The 20,185-nt window shown below is 38.4% G+C and overlaps 2 protein-coding genes across 2 annotated transcripts in view; one reads left to right on the top strand and one right to left on the bottom strand.

The window, feature by feature from the left end:
* Positions 1-20,185, top strand: part of LOC100633663 (uncharacterized) — a 31,749-nt gene that overhangs the window by 9,470 nt on the left and 2,094 nt on the right. The window contains exons 15-36 of the mRNA XM_019996360.1: positions 5,490-5,641; positions 5,708-5,873; positions 6,000-6,169; positions 6,229-6,397; positions 6,448-6,610; positions 6,698-7,126; positions 7,225-7,450; positions 7,515-8,253; positions 8,319-8,827; positions 8,892-8,986; positions 9,045-9,393; positions 9,452-9,633; positions 9,730-10,116; positions 10,170-11,196; positions 11,247-11,484; positions 11,568-12,095; positions 12,208-13,189; positions 15,967-18,092; positions 18,304-19,102; positions 19,248-19,529; positions 19,618-20,028; positions 20,086-20,172. Of these exons, the coding sequence (XP_019851919.1) occupies positions 5,490-5,641; positions 5,708-5,873; positions 6,000-6,169; positions 6,229-6,397; positions 6,448-6,610; positions 6,698-7,126; positions 7,225-7,450; positions 7,515-8,253; positions 8,319-8,827; positions 8,892-8,986; positions 9,045-9,393; positions 9,452-9,633; positions 9,730-10,116; positions 10,170-11,196; positions 11,247-11,484; positions 11,568-12,095; positions 12,208-13,189; positions 15,967-18,092; positions 18,304-19,102; positions 19,248-19,529; positions 19,618-20,028; positions 20,086-20,172 (10,216 nt within the window). The remainder of the gene's footprint in view (positions 1-5,489; positions 5,642-5,707; positions 5,874-5,999; positions 6,170-6,228; positions 6,398-6,447; positions 6,611-6,697; positions 7,127-7,224; positions 7,451-7,514; positions 8,254-8,318; positions 8,828-8,891; positions 8,987-9,044; positions 9,394-9,451; positions 9,634-9,729; positions 10,117-10,169; positions 11,197-11,246; positions 11,485-11,567; positions 12,096-12,207; positions 13,190-15,966; positions 18,093-18,303; positions 19,103-19,247; positions 19,530-19,617; positions 20,029-20,085; positions 20,173-20,185) is intronic.
* On the bottom strand, positions 300-3,365 carry LOC109583076 (uncharacterized). Its single transcript, XM_019998245.1, has 2 exons — positions 1,655-3,365; positions 300-1,234 (listed from the first exon to the last, which is right to left on the bottom strand). Exons 1-2 carry the CDS (start codon positions 2,388-2,390, stop codon positions 1,227-1,229), a joined length of 744 nt encoding a protein of 247 aa, XP_019853804.1. The 5' UTR covers positions 2,391-3,365; the 3' UTR covers positions 300-1,226.

Here is a 20,185-nt window from a genome sequence, read left to right on the forward strand (position 1 = left end):
ATTTGCCAAATTTAATTCCCTCCAAATTTCCCGCTATATGGTAGCAAGAGTAAATAATGGGGGCACCCCATTATATACTCTTGACGGTGGTATGTCATCATTGGTAGCGTACATTAAAAGAGCCACCTATAGTGTGTAGTATTGCTTTTGAGGAATGAAGATATGGACTAGACAAATTATAGATATGAATATTGTGTTCATCTACATTAACTGGAGAAACTATTACAATATAGTGGCCACATTGTTTGCAATATCCTCATTCAGCACTGAGTAATATACATGCAATAAGTAGGTAAGAATACTGCAGTATTATAAAGAGTTGCATTCAAATTTCAAAAGCCTTTTGTTTTAATTATATTAGCTGTACACTACTACTAATATTAACATGTTATTGTTTATTGTTTAAAGTATCTTATCAGTCGTAGCGTAGACTAAAAGGGCCACCTTGTATGTAGTATTGCTTTTGAGGATGGGGCCTAGGCTGGTAGATATGAACCCTCCGTAATCCTTTTTCTTTAATTGGAGGGACAGTGATGTTATAGCAACGAGTTTTATTATTTGGCTTCACTTCACAGGCCAAACCATCAGTGATATCCTCTCTTGGATTAGTAATGACAGCTTTTAGTTCTGGCAACACACTTTCAGGTGCTGCAGGGCCACCAGAAATATCCCGACACTCTAGAGTAATAACTACACCGGAATTGAACTTATTTTGATGATGCTTCAAGAAAGCAAATTTCTTGACACTTGGTGTACTGTAGATTTTCCCAAACATTTTAGCAGGAAGGTCATCATTGCTTGGCTTCAAATACAGCTCATCATCATCTGCTGGTGATAAGTCAAAGGTACTGTAGCGGTCATAAAGGTAATCTAGTCGTTTGGTTAGCTGAGTCTTAAGAAACATAAACTCAGCTGGATTAGCAATATTAGAGAAATCCCTAATGAACTCCAAGCTGTCTTCCAGAGTCTCTGTTACACGTTTCAATACTGCCTGGTGATCATCAATCTCTTTCTGTTTGAGGTCACAGATAAGATTAGCTTTAGCTATTGCTTTATCTTTCTCAACAGTTAGCTGTTGCACTAATTGATTGTATCTATCGTTAAGGGCAGCAATAGCATCATCACGCTTTGTTTCCAAGCTCCTTTTGACATTTTCTCCTCTATTTTTAGCATCTTTAAATGTGTCTTTCAGCCTCTCAACTTTCTGTTGTTCTTTTAGGCTTTCCTCAAGAGCCTGCAAATAACATTCATCAACATCATTAACCAAACAATCGGTGCTACAATCAGTGGCGGATCTGGGTGCAAGTTGATGGTAGGGCCAGGAAGTGGGTGTGTCCACTTTTCAACCAGTCATTTTATGGTTGGCCATTTTTATGATGGGTTTCAACAATTTCCTTATCTATGCAGTGCTTATAATGCTCTTCAAGCACTTGTAAGTACTCTGGTGTGGCTTGTGGTTTGCTTTATCAAAACTTGAGGCAGGGAATTGTTTACATTGCATCTAATGAATCTCATTACTGACTTCTGATGCCCGGGCCATGGCCCGTCTAGGCCCGGGCCCAGATCCGCCACTGGCTACAATGATGAATGGTAGAGCATTTATGACACATTAATTCACAATGAGTGTGACAATACATATCTACAAGATGCTTACGATGCTTAGAGCAAGGCCACGTTTGACGATTCATACCTTTCCACCAATCTTTCTCAGGATCAATCTTATTGACTTGATGATCCTCTGTATCTTCCTGCCTTCTGTGTGCTTCTCTGCAAAAATCACAAAGAGGAATATTGCCACATTCTTTGTTGTTACAGATCCATTTGGCAATATCCTTCTTGCACTTCTGACACTCCATCTTTCCTTGAGGCAATTTCTCTTTAAGCTTAGCTGCATGAATGATATTAGACAATGGCCTGTTAACTAAACCCTGTACATCATCACCTGAATCACAATCATGAGGAGCTGTCAAGTTCTCTTTTTTATGAGGTACAAACCTTTCTTCATCTTCCTGAGCACCAGCCTCCCTTTCTCCTTCTTCTTGATTCTCATCTTCTGACACCATTCCTTCTTCTTCATCCTCGCCTTCTTCCTCACCAGCTCTTTCTTCTCCTTCTCTTTGACTTTGTACCACAACATAACTCTCTGTTGATACTGATTGGCTTTCTCTAGCTATAGCGCTTTCTTCTCTCTTTCTTTTTTTCTCAGCAGCTTTTTGAATGAAACAATCAGGGCAGTATGTATGAAGGCAGGATAGCATGATAGGATCTACATAGCTTTTATTGCATTCCTTACACTTGAGGTGTCTTTGACAGAAAGTCTCTACATCAAAACTGGATTTATTGATGGAAGATTCCTCTCTCTCAATAGCTGGCTCTTCTAATGCTGCCATTTTGTAAGACTGCTGCAGATCTTGTAACAAAAAAGGGCGAGATGGAGGGCAATATTATCTATGGCTACAATGAGAACAAATGGCCTGAGGGGAGGGTTGTTATTTTAGTGGTATATATAAATGGGAAGGACAGACAGAAAGCAGACATGTGATTTGATGGGAAATTCCATTGCATCATTTATAACAAATGTAGTCAGCTATAAAAATGGAATGGCATAAATGCTGATATTGAATTCAACACTTAGCACATGCTTGTAGTATTACTGCTAATAACATTAAAAGTATGTAACATTATTAGTAGTATTTTTACAGTTTACACATGCAAGTTATCATTGGTAGTGTACACTAAAAGAGCCACCTATAGTTTTGTAGCATTGCTTTTGAGGAAATGGACTAGGCTATTCATCTACATTAACTTGAGGAACAATTAGAATATAGCAGCCATTATTATGATCTGGGTTTGCTTTGTAGACCACTGGCCACATCATTAGAAATATCTAGTCTGGCAAGCCAGACTAAGAAATGTCCCTGTGTCTGTGTAATATCATATAGATCTACAGACACTCATACAGAGCCTGAAAATACATTTAAACAATGTTCAAACGTTCTGTCTGCATATATTGTTTAATTTGATCTGCCAAGGTTTCCCATGTAGAGGATTTTGGCCAAGCAGTATGTATGAAGGCAGGGTAGTATGATAGATCTATATAGCTTTTATTGCATTCCTTACACTTGAGGTGTCTTTGACAGAAAGTCTCTACATCAAAACTGGATTTATTGATGGAAGAGCCCTTTCTGTCATTAGCTGGTCCTTCTATTGCTGCCATTTGTAAGATTGCGGTATCTTGCAACTAAAACAAGAGAGATGGAGAGTTACAATTATAAACGAAGGACCTGAGGGGTGGGTTCTTATTTATGTGGCAGGGAAGCCAGGTCAGCAGACAAGGCAGGTGAGGAGGCATACGATTCTTAAATATTGTCACTCATTGTCTTGGGAAATTCCATTGCATCATTTATGAATTGGCTAACAAATGTATGAGCAATTTGAGCATATGGTTTAGAATAATGTAAAATTCTGAGTCATTACACTGAACACATACTTGTAGTACTAATGCTACATGTAATAATGTTAACTGCATACAGGCTGCATATATCTCTCTTGTAACTGTACAATGTGGAAATGGGTGGGCCTGATGGGGTGCGGTTTAAGCATAGATATTAGAGTAAATGTTTAAGGGGAGGCTTTTGTTTTGAAGTTCAACTTGTTTTAATGGCAGAATATGATGGCAGCATGGTAGAGCCTAAAGAGGGCACACATGACCAAGAAGAGGGCACACATGACCAAGAAGAGGCTGACAAACCTACCTTTGATGTAAATCATTTCTGCGAACGATTTATCGTGTGTAAGCAATGCAACAAAACCTGTGAGGACCCTGTTATGCTATCCTGCCTTCATACGGTCTGTTTGGATTGTCAGAGAGAAGCCATACAAGCAACTCAAAGGGTGGTACAAGCAACAGATGAGGTTCAAGGAGATTTTGGTAGTGGTCTTGAAGAACGAGATCAGAGTCAACACAGTGATGAAGGAGAAGTGGACAGTACTGATGAAAGCGAAGCGAGTTGGGTTCCTTCTAAAAACGAGAATTTGTTGTCTCCCCATGAATGTGATATTGAGGAAGAAATTTCACTTGTTAGCAGGCCATTGTCTAATATCGTTCATGCAGCTAAGCTTAAAGAGAAATTACCTCAAGGAAAAATGGAGTGTCAGAAGTGCAAAAAGGATATTGCCAAGTGGATCTGTGACGACAAAAAGTGTGGCAATATTCCTCTTTGTGATTTTTGCAGAGAAGCACACAGAAGGCAGGAAGATACAGAGGATCATCAAGTACTGGAGATTGATCCTGAGAAAGATTGGTGGAAATACGTTAAACGTCGTACATGGTTCTGTTTCAAGCATTCAGGTCGTCTTGTTGATGTGTACTGTAGTTTTCATGATGTTGTAGTCTGTGAGAAGTGTGCTCTTGTAGATCACACCAATACTGAGTGTAATTTAAAAGAAGTTGATGATGTTGATGCTGATCCTGATAACAGGAAGGTTTTAGGGCTACAGAAGGTTGAGGAGTTGAATCATAGGTTTCGATCAGCTATTGAGGAAGGAAAGGATATCAAGAGAACTTTAGAAACAAACCGTGATAAAGTTATTGCTGCTCTTAATAAAAGGTACAATCAATTAGTGGAACAGCTAACCGTTGAGAGAGATGAAGCAATAGCTAAAGCTAATCTTATCTGTGACCTCAAAAAGAAAGAAATTGATGATCACCAGACAGTATTGAAACGTGTAACAGAGACACTGGAAGACAGCTTGGAGTTCATTAAGGATTACACTGATATTGCTAATTCAGCTGAGTTTATGTTTCTTAAGACTCAGCTAAAGCAACGACTAGATTACCTTGATGACCGCTACAGTACCTTTGACTTATCACCAGCAGATGATGATGAGCTGTATTTGAAGCCAAGCAATGATGACCTTCCTGCTAATATTCTTGGTATAGTTCGTAGCACACCTTGTGTTAAGAAGTTTAGAGTAAAAGATCAATTCCAGAAGTCTGATGGTGGTTTATATATTACGATTGAATGTTGTGATATAGCTGGTAGTCATGTATCTATGCGTGTACTACCAACGCTGATGGCTGTTGTCACTCCAGAGAATGGAGAGATAGATGATGGTGTAACTTGTCAAGTAAAGCCTAATCGTGGCAATGGGTGCTATGTGGTATCTGTTCCAGCTAATGAAGATGGTGGAAACAAGAAACTTCACATTTACCAACCTAGGCCATTTCCTCATAGGCAGTACCATATACGAGGCAGTCCTTTCAGATTCAGTTCAGCACCACCATCAAAGACATTATTGCATGCAAGGATCTTAATCCATTTGTAATGGCACCACAAGATAATGATGTTTATAACTTTTATATTGTTGTTTGTCACAATTAGAATTGCTATATTAGATCTACATGCTATTGCATTGTTTTTGCTAAGATTTATTTTTTGTTGAAAAATGGTTGAATACAATTCATTGTTTAAATTTATTTATAATAGTCAGTTCCTGCTTCAGTTGGTGATTTATCGTATGATCTGGTCTCTGTATTGACACCAAGTGGAGAGTCATTCATTCAGAGTACATCATATGTTCCTCTGCTTCGTTTTGCTCCTCAAGAAGCTTTAGCAAACATCTATCAACTCTACTGGGAGTAAGAACAGAATAACTATAATCAAGCACTTATTCAATTATCTATTTATTATCATTTACATAATAGTACTGAGAAAGGTTTGGTGCAATTGGAATCACAAGTAAACTCAGTGAAAGATGTCACTGGCAGGCTTGGCTCTAATAAGGAATGGACTGATCCTTCATTGAGACTGTGGTCCTTGAATGATAGTATCACTGATGTTCATGATGCCATTCTACTGAGAATGAACACAGTGAGTTGCATGTTGTCTTTGATGTTTTATTTATTATTATTATTACTTTGATGTTTTATTTATTATTGTTTTATTATTATTAGTATTGGTATTAGTATTTTTTATTATTTTTAATTTTTATTAAAGAATGCCAGTGAGGACAATGATTTACGTCTACTGTCTGAAGCTATTGTAAGCTACCTTCAACCTGCTCTCTATGCTTTACTGGATGCTCCCACTCCACTCTACAATGCAAGACAGTCACTGATAAAATCTTTTACTGCTACTGACTCTGCTTTTGACCTACTGACCATTGCGTAAGTACAGGACCTACCTTTTAAAATTTTATTATTATTTTTATTTATTTTATCTAAAGGTATGAAGCTACTCGTTCAAGTCTTGATACCATATTTGGTCAAGTTGTTCATCCTGGGTTTCCAGTTTCCCTAAAGCCCTGTGACGAGACCTATGGGTGTGGTTATTATCCCAGCACAACTGGTGACCTTTATAGAAATGGAATTGACCTGACTCTACAGGGAGAAATGGTAGATGAAACCTTATTTGTAATTCCGATATTTATCTTCTTTATTTTTAGATTATAGCTCCTTTTTCTGGTTACGTCCAGTTATTTGATGACTCTGTTTTACACAACAGTAGTCTCTACTCTTATAGCCCTAATAACACCATCATGATAACACCAACTGAGTTTTCAATGGATTCTTATACCATCATTATTTCAAACATGATCCCATCAAATGGTATAATACAGTAGTTGCGTAATGAATCACATTTAAAATGCTTTCATCTCTCTCTCTCTCCTTGCTTACTTTTTCTATCATGTATAGTTCTTTCTTCCAGCCCATTATTCATCAAAGGAGGCATGGAGCTTGGTTCAGCTAGCTCACTTGCTGGAAAATCAACCATTCACGTTGAAGCCTACAAATCAACAACCGAAGCTCCCGGAACACTTTACCCCCAGGACCCCTCTCAGTTCCTTCCCCGGACTGTAAACCCCACTGCATCTGTCAGCTGGAGCTGTAATGAGATAGCTACAATCATTAATGGAGCAGTCGTTGATTTGACTACTGCAGTCACCAATGAGCCAGTGCAGACTCTAGTTGGGGACCCACTGGTGGATTTCAGTATTGCACACGAGTTCCCTCAACCTTATGACATAATTCTAAAAGATAATAAGACAATATCATCTCAGACTAACGTTGCTTTTTTTGAGAGTTCTACATCGTTAACAGTCGGTCCTATACCAGTCTCTTTCAGTAAGCATTGTAGAATAATTATCATTAATTTAAGTATACCCACTTGTATTATTTTATGTTTTCCAATATTCATTCATTTTTATGTCTTTTAATTGCAGCATTCACTTCAACTGGTCATTATATGACAAACTTCTCATTTGAGTCTCAGTTCCTCTCAGAGGAGGTTGAGGTCAGACTGAGTCCTCAGGTCTGGTCATCAGTCAATGGTAGCATGAGAGTTGGTTCAGCTACTTTTGCACTAGTAGAGATAGGGGGGACACTCATTGATGCAACACTCCCTCTCACTATCAAGCAAAACTTTAGCACATGGCCACTAACAGCCAGGTATATATAACATTAAATGAATAAGAATAAATATATATTTATTTTAATTCTATTATTTTTGTAGTTGTGATATGGAGTTGATGACTGATAATACGAGAATGAATCTAACTACTAAACTAGCTCAGTTGACTGGTGGAGGTGGGGGAGTATCTAACGAAGAAACACTTGACTTTCAAGTTCCCTGGGAGTACTCAATACCTTACATTAACAGAGATGAGTTTGAGCAAACAGGCACCTTAGCCGATCCATCTCCCCCATATTTTCTCTCCCTTGCTCATCGTAACAATTCCTACTGTCACGTGGAGCAATTGATTGGACGGAAATATCATAATCCTGCCTTTGAATTAGAGTTTCGTATTGATGAAGGAGAGAGCATAACTGATAAGAAATATAAAGTGGGCACATACTCTGATGGTGCTAATGTTCTACCATTGACTGGATTGTATGGAGAGAGGATTGTATTGCCTCACTCGCTGGTACAAGGCCTAAGACTATTTTTCACTGTCATATCAGTCAATGAGGATGGAGATACAACTCAAGCAGAGTGTCAGTTGTCAACTTATGATTCTTCACCTCCGCTGGGTAGCGTAGTACCTGTAGCAAGTTTCACGAGTCATCCTAACCAGTTCTTAGTCTTCCTCTCATTGTTTGATGAAGCTCAGCTACTTGAGGAGCAAGAGATTGCTATTGGAACTGAGGCTGGAGCTGATGGAAGTGATATTGTTGATTGGACGACATTTGAGCTATCACTAATCAACAATGAACCTTTTGGGACTGGACTGGACCTGTACTCTTTCCCAATGGTAATAAAATAATAATAATAACTTTCTTTTACATATTTTATTTATATTTGCTTTCTTTTTTATAGAGAGGAAGGCTAGTTAGTGACATTATTACATGGCATACTGACGTTGATACTCCTACTGATTGTGCTGATCTCTGTACTTCTGACAGTTTCTGTCTCTCGTTTGATCACTCTCTCGGTCAGAAACGTTGTGTCCTTCATTCTACTATCCTCGGTCCTTCCTCTGACATCAGTGGTGTTCCGTTTTTGAATTCCTTTAGTACGGAGTCTCTCAAAGTCTTCCAAGATTTCTATCATTACGAGAAGCTTGGTCTCGGGAACTCAACCATGTTCACTTTCAGTAACTTAACCCTTGAACATCGAAGAACCTTTTATGTTAACATGAGACTGAGAGATGCCCTTGGATACACTAGTGTAGTATCATCAGCAGCTGTGAGGGTTGACCTGAGCCCTCCTTTCCCTGGCCTTATTCTCAATGCTGCTAGTGATGCATTGAGTAATGAAGCCTGTGGCTTTAATGTTGGGCAGTACTGCAACGAGTATGGTCCTACAACACCAGTTGATAATCACAGGTAAATGAACAAATACCAATGAAATATAATGAAATGGATTTTTTTCTTAATTCTCATTATTTAGGGTCATTGTTGATGGTACTGGATCTGCCACTGTGTTCAATGGTCCTATACAACTAGTGGACACTTTATATACCAAAGCAAACACTTTTATGACTGGTAAGTATAGCGTACTTCTTTTCTTATGCTTTCATGTTCACATTGATTCATCCTTTAGCTAATTGGGATGGTTTCAATGACAGGGAGAGTGGTCTCAGAAGCTATACCTGGTGCATCAGTTCAGCCAGTAACCACACTTGTGACATACTCCCTCCTACCGACCCTCACTCTGGCCTATCGGATCAATATTGGAGCCACAACGGTCTAGCCAAGACTGATCTACTGGACGGAGAGTATTATATAACAGTAGAGGTGATTAATGGAGTTGGGTATGGTGGATCAATGGTGACTATGGTACACCATAGTGTACCTTATATTGTGGACACTCAACCTCCAGTCATTGGATCATTCAGTGTTGTATATTATGATATTAATAGCAATTTGCTTAATGTCTCATTTCTTATTAGGTAAGTTATGTGGCAATAAAGCACATAAAATTTTATTATTTTTTGTTTTTTTTTTCAGTGATGCTGGTTCTGGTGTCCATCAAGTGAGGATAGGAGTTGGAAGGACACCAGATGATGTCAATATCTTTCCGTGGGCACTAGTAACAAGTGATAGGGACAACGTACTCAATACTGAATCAATAGAGGTGTATATACCTGATGGAGTGAACGGTTGGGTCAAACTACAAGTCACTGATAATGGTAAATGTATAAATATGAAATAATAATGATACAATAGTGATAACAGTATAACATTTTAGCTGTATATTTTGTTTAATTTAATACTTATTCTTTTAGTTGGCCTACGTGAGGGTGTGACAGTATCAGAGCCAATCAATATAGACAGGACTCCTCCACTAGTTGGGGCTGTGTATGATGCTCGCATACACGATGGGTCAAATGTAGCAGGTGACGTCAACTATCAATCCAACAATAGTCACATTTGTGTCTCGTGGAGTGGATTCTCAGATCCAGAGTCACTAATAGTCTCATATCAATGGAGCATCGGTTCGTCCCCAGGGAGCGAGAGCCTCCTTCAGCTTCAGAACTTGACAGATGATGAAGTCAGAGAGAGATTAGCATGTGAGGATGTTGTTCTCAGTCACGGGATGACTTATTACTCAACTCTACTGGTCACTAATGGAGCTGATCCTCCATTGAGCTCAATGGGCTACTCTAATGGAAGTAAGTAGAAATATTTTACTTTATAAATCATTAATTATATATTTTCTTTTTAGTTACAATAGATACCAGTCCTCCTATAGCTGGTACAGTGACTGATGGAGGCTCTCCTAGTGGTGGCGATATTGACTTTTCAAATAGTCTAACTGATGCATCCTTCCATTGGAGTGGCTTCAATGATCCCCAGTCATTGATACAACAGTACACTGTACACATATACAGGCAGCCTTTAAACTCAATGGAACCTATAATCATTCATTCAGAGACTATAGAAGATGGAAGCATCTCTTCTTACTCTAGCAATCACTTTAGTTTCTCTGCTGGGGATAGAGTTTATGCTACTATAGTGGCAGTTAATCATGCAGGACTATCTGTCAATGGATCATCTAATGGTTCTAGGATTGATGTCACTCCTCCAGTATTGACTAGTTTAGTTGACGGGTTGCAAGAAGGCTCTGATATTTCTTACCAGTCCTCCACTCAGACACTCTCTGTCACTGGGTCTGCCACTGATGATGAGTCCAGCATAGTCCAGGTGGAGGTTGCTTATTTCAGAGTTCTTGAGGGAATAAAGACACGAGTGTTTCCAGATCCTGATCTTGAAGATGATCCAACTTACGTACTTCCATCCCTTTCCATCAGTCACACTGCTACTGGACTGAGCCTAGTCAATGGTGCTAAGTATATAGCCAGTGTTACCCTGAGGAATGGAGCTGGATTGAGCTCCACATACGAAACTGATGGTGTATTCATAGACTCTAGCCCTCCAGTAGTAACACTGGTGACAGTGTATGGTAGCATGAGTAATGAGGATCCAGTAAGCACCAGTCCTACAGAGCTAAGAGTTGATTGGTATGGATCAGATATCGGCAGTGGCATAATCCAGTATCTGGTCTCAGTCTTGAATGAAGACGGGAGTGTTGCTGTACCTTCTATTGATTATGGTGGATCAGAGGGTAGCCTCATTACTGGATTGAACCTCACTGAAGGAAGCAGTGCCAGTGGTCCTTTTTATAAAGTATCTGTTGTTGCAGTTGATGGAGCAAACTTGTCATCCGTAGCTGTTGAATCAAACTCATTCTGGTATGTAGATTCACACTAATTATTTAATTTTTAATTGCTCTGTCTTTCAGGGTTAATGCTCAGGATCCAGTTGGTATAGTTCAAGATGGTTTTGATCCTCAAGTTGATGTCGATTTTGTCGACGAATATTATTCCGTCACTGCTCACTTCCGTGGGTTTTTCAGTGAAGACTGCGGAGGGTTTTCAGATTACATGTGGTCTGTTGGGACTTTAGAAGACAGGGAAGCTGTCCTACCCTTTACTAGGGAAGGGATTGTCCTTACCAGCGAGGGAGCTGGATCTGCTCAAGTTAGTATTTTATAATTAATTTATAAATTTATAATTGCTTAAGAGAGTTCACTTTTTTATTGTATATTCTCTTTTTTACATAGATATATCTTCCTGGTCTTGAAAGCTTTGACTCTACCCTGCTACTAGTGACATTTCGTGGCATCACTGGCTGCGGGTCAACTTTTGATTCAGTGTCTGATGGATTCATCATTTATAAAAGCCCTCCCTTCCTCTCCATCATTGAGACTGGCCCTTTCTCTATAGAGAATTCACTAATAGCCGATGCAGAGAGGTCACACGATACTTACCAATCACTAACGTCTTTCTCTTCTCTATTTGAAGTGAACGGGTCCCTCATAGGAGAAGGAGGCGTAGGAAGAGGACAAGAGATTGAGAGTGTGAGAGTTAAAGTTGGTAGTTATCCTAGAGGGGATGACCTGATGAATGAGACTGATGCTCTTGGAGGAGGAGGAGAAGGAGTGAGCAGGTATTATATTCGTGATGAGCTAAGAGGAGGCGAAGGTGTTCCTAACTATGTTACTGTGACTGCAATCAATTCTGCTGGACTGTTGAGTGAAGCTATCAGTGAGCCATTGGTGCTTGATACAAGCTTACCACCTAAAGGAAAGGTAATGCATTAATGCTAATACACATTCATAGTTAGTCAAGCATGGTTGCACTATTATTTAGGACAATGATAACTATTTTTTTACACATTTCTATGTTTTATTCTTTTTATAGATCACTTGCTCTGAAATATTAAAGTCATCATGCACAGATACCACTCCAGTCTCGTCAATACAACTGATATGTCAATGGACTGGTACTATTGATCTACAGAGTCCAATACAGGGCCACACCCTCTCAATATCAACCGACCAATCAGACCATTCGAAGATACTTTCCCGGGAGATCCCAGGTAACGAGCAGTCGTTTGTGTCCCCAGTACTCAGTGCTCGAACCAGTTCAGTTTATTACGTAACACTATACGTTAGGAATGAGGCAGGTCTTACTAATATACTGAGTACCAGTATCAGTAGTGAGTGCAACAGTACGGGACCCATTGGGGCTGGTGCTGTTAGTGTTAGACCTAACATTGCTAGTGGTGGGTATGATGGTGAGACAGTAACAGATAAAGTCATTGATTGGTCGAGTAGTGCTGTTTGCCTGTGGAACACTAACTCTCTTCTTATCAGTTTCAGTCCATTTACTGGTGACGAGATTAGTGAGTATCAGTTAGGAATAGGGATCTATCCTTCTGCTGGTGATGTGTTGAATTTTAGTTCTATTTCTCCCTACCTGCAATCAGGATTATACGAGTATCAGCTTGATCTACTGACTATTGATTCTGATATTAGAGGCCCGGTCTATTTTACTATAAGAGCTTTTAATGCTAGAGATCAATACGCTGATATTAACTCTGATCCGATTTATATCAAATCAGATTCAAACAGCATCAGTTCAATGGTATACGATGGTCCAGATCCTCAGTCAGATATTGATTTTCAGCCATCACTTGCTTATTACAGTGGCAGCTTTCATTATGGAGTTAATTGTCCTCTTAAATCCCTTCAGTGGGGGCTGGAAGGAGCTGATGGGCTGATGGTTAAGAATATGAGTGATGTCTCACTAGTAGATAGTGAGGAGCTAGAGACTGTGTTCACATTTAGCAGTAATCAAGTTGACCTTCATAATGATGAGACATACAGGATTGTAGTGAGAGGTAAGGGCTATTATGAGTAGCTACATATAATAATTGGGAAAGATCTTTTTGTCTGAAAATTGGCTCGTTTTCAAAAATGCTTATGTTGGAATCAGCTCAAACTTTCTACACAGCATAAAGACATCAATATGTATCAAAAAATGTAATAAAAATTTGGGGTGATTTTGGAGTTGTTTTTTGGAAAAAAAACCATGGGCTATAGCCTTGGGTAATTTTAAAAAAATGGCTCGTTTTTAAAAATGGTCATAACTCGAAAAATATTTGTCGGAATTGACTCAAACTTTGTAGACAGCATAAAGACGTTATTACCTATCAAAAAATGTAATAAAAATTGGGGGCAATTTCAGACCCATTTTTTGGAAAAAACCATGGGCTATAGCCTTGGGTACTTTTCAAAAATTGGCTCGTTTTTAAAAATGGTCATAACTCGAAAAATATTTGTCGGAATCAACTCAAACTTTCTACACAGTATAAAAACGGTATTACCTATCAAAAAATTTAATAAAAATTGGGGGCAATTTTGGAGCCATTTTTTGGAAAAAACCATGGGCTATAGCCTTGGGTAATTTTCAAAAATTGGCTCATTTTTTAAAATGGTCATAACTCAAAAAATATTTGTCGGATTCGACTCAAACTTTCTACACAGCATAAGGACATCAATATGTATCCAAAAATGTAATAAAAATTTGGGGTGATTTTGGAGCCATTTTTTGGAAAAAACCATGGGCTATAGCCTTGGGTAATTTTCAAAAATTAGCTCATTTTTTAAAATGGCCGTAACTCAAAAAATTAAAGTCAGAATCAGCTCAAACTTTCTACACAGCATAAAGACATTATTACCTATCAAAAAATGTAATAAAAATTGGGGGCAATTTTGGAGCCATTTTTTGGAAAAAACCATGGGCTATAGCCTTGGGTAATTTTCAAAAATTGGCTCATTTTTTAAAATGGTCATAACTCAAAAAATATTTGTCGGATTCGACTCAAACTTTCTACACAGCATAAAGACATCAATATGTATCCAAAAATGTAATAAAAATTTGGGGTGATTTTGGAGCCATTTTTTGGAAAAAACCATGGGCTATAGCCTTGGGTAATTTTCAAAAATTAGCTCATTTTTTAAAATGGCCGTAACTCAAAAAATTAAAGTCAGAATCAGCTCAAACTTTCTACACAGCATAAAGACATTATTACCTATCAAAAAATGTAATAAAAATTGGGGGCAATTTTGGAGCCATTTTTTGGAAAAAACCATGGGCTATAGCCTTGGGTAATTTTCAAAAATTGGCTCATTTTTTAAAATGGTCATAACTCAAAAAATATTTGTCGGATTCGACTCAAACTTTCTACACAGCATAAAGACATCAATATGTATCCAAAAATGTAATAAAAATTTGGGGTGATTTTGGAGCCATTTTTTGGAAAAAACCATGGGCTATAGCCTTGGGTAATTTTCAAAAATTAGCTCATTTTTTAAAATGGCCGTAACTCAAAAAATTAAAGTCAGAATCAGCTCAAACTTTCTACACAGCATAAAGACGTTATTACCTATCAAAAAATGTAATAAAAATTGGGGGCAATTTTGGAGCCATTTTTTGGAAAAAACCATGAGTTATAGCCTTGGGTAATTTTCAAAAATTGGCTTGTTTTAAAAATGGTCATAACTCAAAAAATCAAAGTCAGAATCAGCTCAAACTTTCTACACAGCATAAGGACATTATTATGTATCAGAAAATGTAATAAAAATTTGGGGTGATTTCGGAGCCCTTTTTTGGAAAAAACCATGGGCTATAACCTTAGGTAATTTTCAAAATTGGCTCGTTTTTAAAATGGCAGTATCTCGAAAAATATTTGTCGGAATCAACTCAAACTTTCTACACAGTATAAAGACGTTATTACCTATCAAAAAATGTCATAAAAATTGGGGGCAATTTCGGAGCTATTTTTTGGAAAAAACCATGGGCTATAGCCTTGGGTAATTTTCAAAAATTGGCTCATTTTAAAAATGACCGTAACTCGAAAAATATTTGTCGGAATCGACTCAAACTTTCTACACAGTATAAAGACGTTATTTCCTATCAAATTATGTAATAAAAATTGGGGGCAATTTTGGAGCCATTTTTTGGAAAAAACCATGGGCTATAGCCTTGGGTAATTTTCAAAACTTGTCTTGTTTTTAAAAATGGTCATAACTCGAAAAATATTTGTCAGATTCAACTCAAACTTTCTACACAGCATAAAGACATTATTACCTATCAAAAAATGTAATAAAAATTGGAGGCAATTTCGGAGCCATTTTTTGGAAAAAACCATGGGCTATAGCCTTGGGTAATTTTCAAAAATTGGCTCGTTTTTTTAAATGGCCGTAACTCAAAAAATTAAAGTCAAAATCAGCTCAAACTTTCTACACAGCATAAGGACATCAATATGTATCAAAAAATGTAATAAAAATTTGGGGTTATTTTGGAGCCATTTTTTGGAAAAAACCATGGGCTATAGCCTTGGGTATTTTTTAAAAATTGGCTCATTTTTTAAAATGGCCGTAACTTTAAAAATTAAAGTTGGAATCAGCTCAAATTTTCTACACAGCATAAAGACATTATTATGTATCAGAAAATGTAATAAAAATTGGTGGTCATTCTGGAGCCATTTTCAAAAGTTGGCTTGTTTCTTAAATCTTCATGACTCAAAAATTTTTAGTTGAAATCAGCTCAAACTTTGCTAGCATAAAAAATTCAATGTCTCTTTTACTTAGTTTTTTCTTATTCTTTCACTAGGTGTTGATTATACCAACGTGGTTCACATATTTAGGAGCAATGGCTCCGGAGCAACGCTCCAGCAACTCCAGCCTGGTTCAGTCTCTGACGTGAGCTCGCTGGATCTCAGATATCAAGAACCACTCACCTCCATATCATTCCGTATCTCTGGCTTTGGAGACGGAAGCCCCGAGCAAGAGGTCTCGTACTACGAAGCGGCACTTGGCTCAAATTCCGAGTACTCCAGCACTAGGTCTGATATTATTCCTTTCACGTACATTGGTCTAAATACGAGCCATGCTTTCACTGGTCTCAATCTAGTCTCTCAATCACAGACATACTACGTTACTGTTCGTGCTCATTCTGTCTCTGGTTCTGTAGCTCAAGTCACATCAAATGGTTTCAGGCCTGGCTATGGCTCACAGATACTAGCTGGTAGGATAGTACAGCCTTTGTTCCAATCCAACACCACTTACCTAAGAGTTTGGTGGGAAGGATTCCAATCTGATGTACCTATACTGTCATACGAATGGGCAGTATCTAGTAGAATCCTCAACAAGTCTCTGTTGTCTTCTTTTTGTGATGATTTTTCTGATGATCACTCAGATCAGTTTGTCCATGGTTTTGAGAATATTGGTACTAGCAGTTTTGCAGCTTCGACTAGACTCTCCCTCTCACACAATGTTTCCTATTATGTAGTTCTGCGTGTACTTGACGAGGCTAGCAAGTGTAAGGCCTTTATATCAAACTCACCAACACTCATTGATACCACACCTCCTAATCCACCCCCAACTTCAACACTAGTCGGACCAATTGAATCATACAGTGTTAGCAGAGATCAGTATATTGCTTATATCGGATCATATCAGTCATTAACACTGATTTGGGATCAGTTCACTGATTTTGAGAGCTCTGTTGAATCATACAGTGTTGGCCTGTTTATTCTTGAGTCTTGTGGTAGCGAAGGTTTTTCGTTGGGACCTTTGGTTGTAGATTATGTTCCTGTGGAACAGAGCACCTCGTACACATTTGCATCTCTTAATTTGAGTCCCAATGTGACATACGTTGCTAGAATACAAGCAAGAAATAGAGCTGGTTTGACTAGCTATAAACTCTCAGAGCCAGTAATGCTAGACTACTACACAGTGACCTCAGGTACTGTTAAAGATGGTAGGGATTGGAGCAATGATGCTGTATTTCAGAGTGACATTACAAGCCTCTCTGGCATATTCTCAATCGCTTTCTCTCAGCCTGAGTATGATGAAGAGAGGAGAGGATTAGATGCTAACAGTCCTTGCCCTACTAGTCATTATTATTCACTATCCACTCCTAGTTCTGACTGGTCTAGTCAGCCTCCATCCAGCACAGATGGGCTCTTGTCATCTTCCATTCGTTATGAAGCTGGTCAGACAAGCAATGAAGGAAATGGTACAAGGATCAATGTTGATATCGATACTACTAGGAAGCAAATGATTTCTGGCCTGTATAGTACGGAACTAAACTCAACCCTTGAATGGAACACTGTCTCTTTAAATATCGCATCAAATAACGGTGACAGTGTTTTGAGACCACATATGATAACATCAGTCTTGTTTATTGATGCTATGTCTGACGGTCTCCTTGTTGCTCATGATCAACCTTTCTCATCTTCGTTCAAAGCAGTTGGTCTCCAATTGAATCATAACCATACAAATGGGCAAGGATCTCATATAGTACTCTGGTCTAAGGATGGGAGTGGGTCTGAAGTTCAGTCTATTGCACGTAATGTCAGTTTAAACCTCTCAGAAACCCATCGCTACAAGTTTAGATTCACAGCCGAGACATTAGGACTCTCCTACAGGAGGAGTGTTGAGTTATATATTGATGATACACTGTATGCTACGCTCTATGGAATACCAAGCTTCACTGATAGTGTTAGGATGACCCTACACATGTTCAATCATAATGGCTATGTTATTCCTTGTGACTCTGCTTGTGCTAGTGATACTCCTCAAGTTTATTCAATATTTTCGAGTGTTTCGGTTCATAAAGCAACAGGGAGTGTCTGCGATTATGGAGATCCTTTTTACAGCTGGAGTGCACCAATCATTAGACTAGAAGCAAGCGTAGGGACTCAGCCAGGTTCTACTGATGTCAAAGATTTTGAGGTAAAGAAAAAGATATGCAAGTAGAGCAGAGTGTAATATAAGATCCCCAGCAAGTATACTAACTAGAAATGCAATTTGATTCAGTTTGCGATAAGTGACATAATTATATGTTGTGTAGAAAGTTCAAGCTATTTCCAGTAAAATTTAAATTTTTAGGAATTTTTAATTTCCTTCAAATTTTACACCATTATTATTTTTATTTATTATCTAGGTTGTTTATAATCCTTGTCTTCCCTGTCAGCCTATACCATGCTATCAATATGCCTGTAACATCTCATGCCCTGGGGATGATGATCCACTAACTCTATCCTTTACATTTGCTTACACGAATGAAGAGACTGAGCTATACAGTGGCAGCACTCCTAGCAATGTCCCTGTACCTGACGAGCCTGTAATACTATCACTACCTCACACTCTATCACCAACTGTTTATTACATTAATGTAAAAGCTACATCAGCTTCAGGTCGAACCGCGACGTCCTCATCTAACGGGATCCTAATTGATGTAACCCCTCCCTCTCTCTCTCTACCCATCTTGCACTATGATGTGGCCTTCTCCCTCACTCAACCAACAAACTATCAAGGGAACAATCACACGGTCTCGGCTAGCTGGGGCTTTTATGATGATGAGAGCGGAATTACCGAGTACCTCTGGGCAATAGGGACAGAGAGGTTTGGTGAAGACATTCAAGAATATACAAGTGTCGGTTTAGATAATCAGGCATATAATGACAGTCTTGAGGATATACTTGTCCCCAATACAGTATACTATGTATCAGTAAGGGCAAGGAATGGAGCAGGTCTTACCAGTACCTACAGCAGCAGTGGGATCACTTATCTTCTTATTGAGCTCAACAGGACAATGCTTGATTTGTTGGTGATTATTGATCACGTTGATGCACTGACCGGTATCAGACTTAATGGAATAATACAAACTGTGTTTAAAGGTGATAGGGAAGACAGTGCTGGTGTGGAGTGGACTGGTACCCCTCCTAATATATCAACAGTCTGTAAGTGACATTACATTTACTACCACTACTATGTAGTCTCTAAATTTTATTGCACATATTGATTGTACCCTGTGCTATGCAGAAAGTTTAAGCTGTTCATAAAAAGGTTAATTTGTAAATTATTATCATATTTTTGTTTTTATAGACTGGTATATTGGAAGCGAGCCATCACAGACTGACATTCTCCCAAGACTTGATGTAAGCTATGATGATGCCCACTCTGCTTTATTGAGAAGTGGCATACTCTATCTTGATGGACTTGCATTCAGTAATATATCTGACTTAACTGCTATAGCTGATGGGACAGACCCCAGTACAACTGGTCCTTTATATTTTGAACCTGGGAGACCTTTCTTTCATACAATAGAGTTTTGTACCTTTGCTCATAACTGTGAGACTAGTGATCCAAGAGCTGCCATTATCATCAGTAAGTTTGTAAAACAAGTATAATTTCTTAATGTACATCCAATTAGAATGTTACAAAGTTTCATTTTCCTTTTATTCTTTTTTTATAGGGCAGAAAGATGCTCAGCATGAATCAAAATTAGGAGAAGACATATCACTGTCACTATACCAGATCAACCCACTCACAACCAATGCCTCCATACTTGATGATAACTACACACTGATCATTAACACTAATGGTGGACTCCAGACTGGAACTATGCTTTATGCTGGTTTTCTATCAGAAGCTGATGTGACGAGATCTTATAGAGTGAATGTCCCTTATATCAGTAATCCTTACACCACTATTGATCAAACGAGCCGCTCTATTGCTAGAAGATTGACTGGAGTAGGCGGACCAAGTTTCTATGTATCATTGCTAGGGCAGGATAATCTTGAGGGAGAGCTCGCAATTAATGTAACCTTTGATACAGGACTTGATTGGTCAGAGTCAGAGCCTATACTAGTGTATTGGGACATTGGTAAGTAGCAGTAAATTTGAACGTGCTGATAAAGCTTTTGTTGTAATGCATTTATAGACGAAAGCATATGGAGAGAAGTGAAGAGTACATGTGGTACTGAGTCCAAGGTTGACTTTATGACTGGAACTATCAGTGTAGACGTAAGCCCTTTACATTA

This window comes from Amphimedon queenslandica, unplaced genomic scaffold (genome assembly GCF_000090795.2).
Source record: "Amphimedon queenslandica unplaced genomic scaffold, v1.1 AMPQUscaffold_13519, whole genome shotgun sequence".
Taxonomy (NCBI): domain Eukaryota; kingdom Metazoa; phylum Porifera; class Demospongiae; order Haplosclerida; family Niphatidae; genus Amphimedon; species Amphimedon queenslandica.

Bases quoted from the DNA above. Each gene is read 5' to 3' on its own strand.
- LOC109583076 (XM_019998245.1), bottom strand. From the start codon at position 2,390: ATGGCAGCATTAGAAGAGCCAGCTATTGAGAGAGAGGAATCTTCCATC.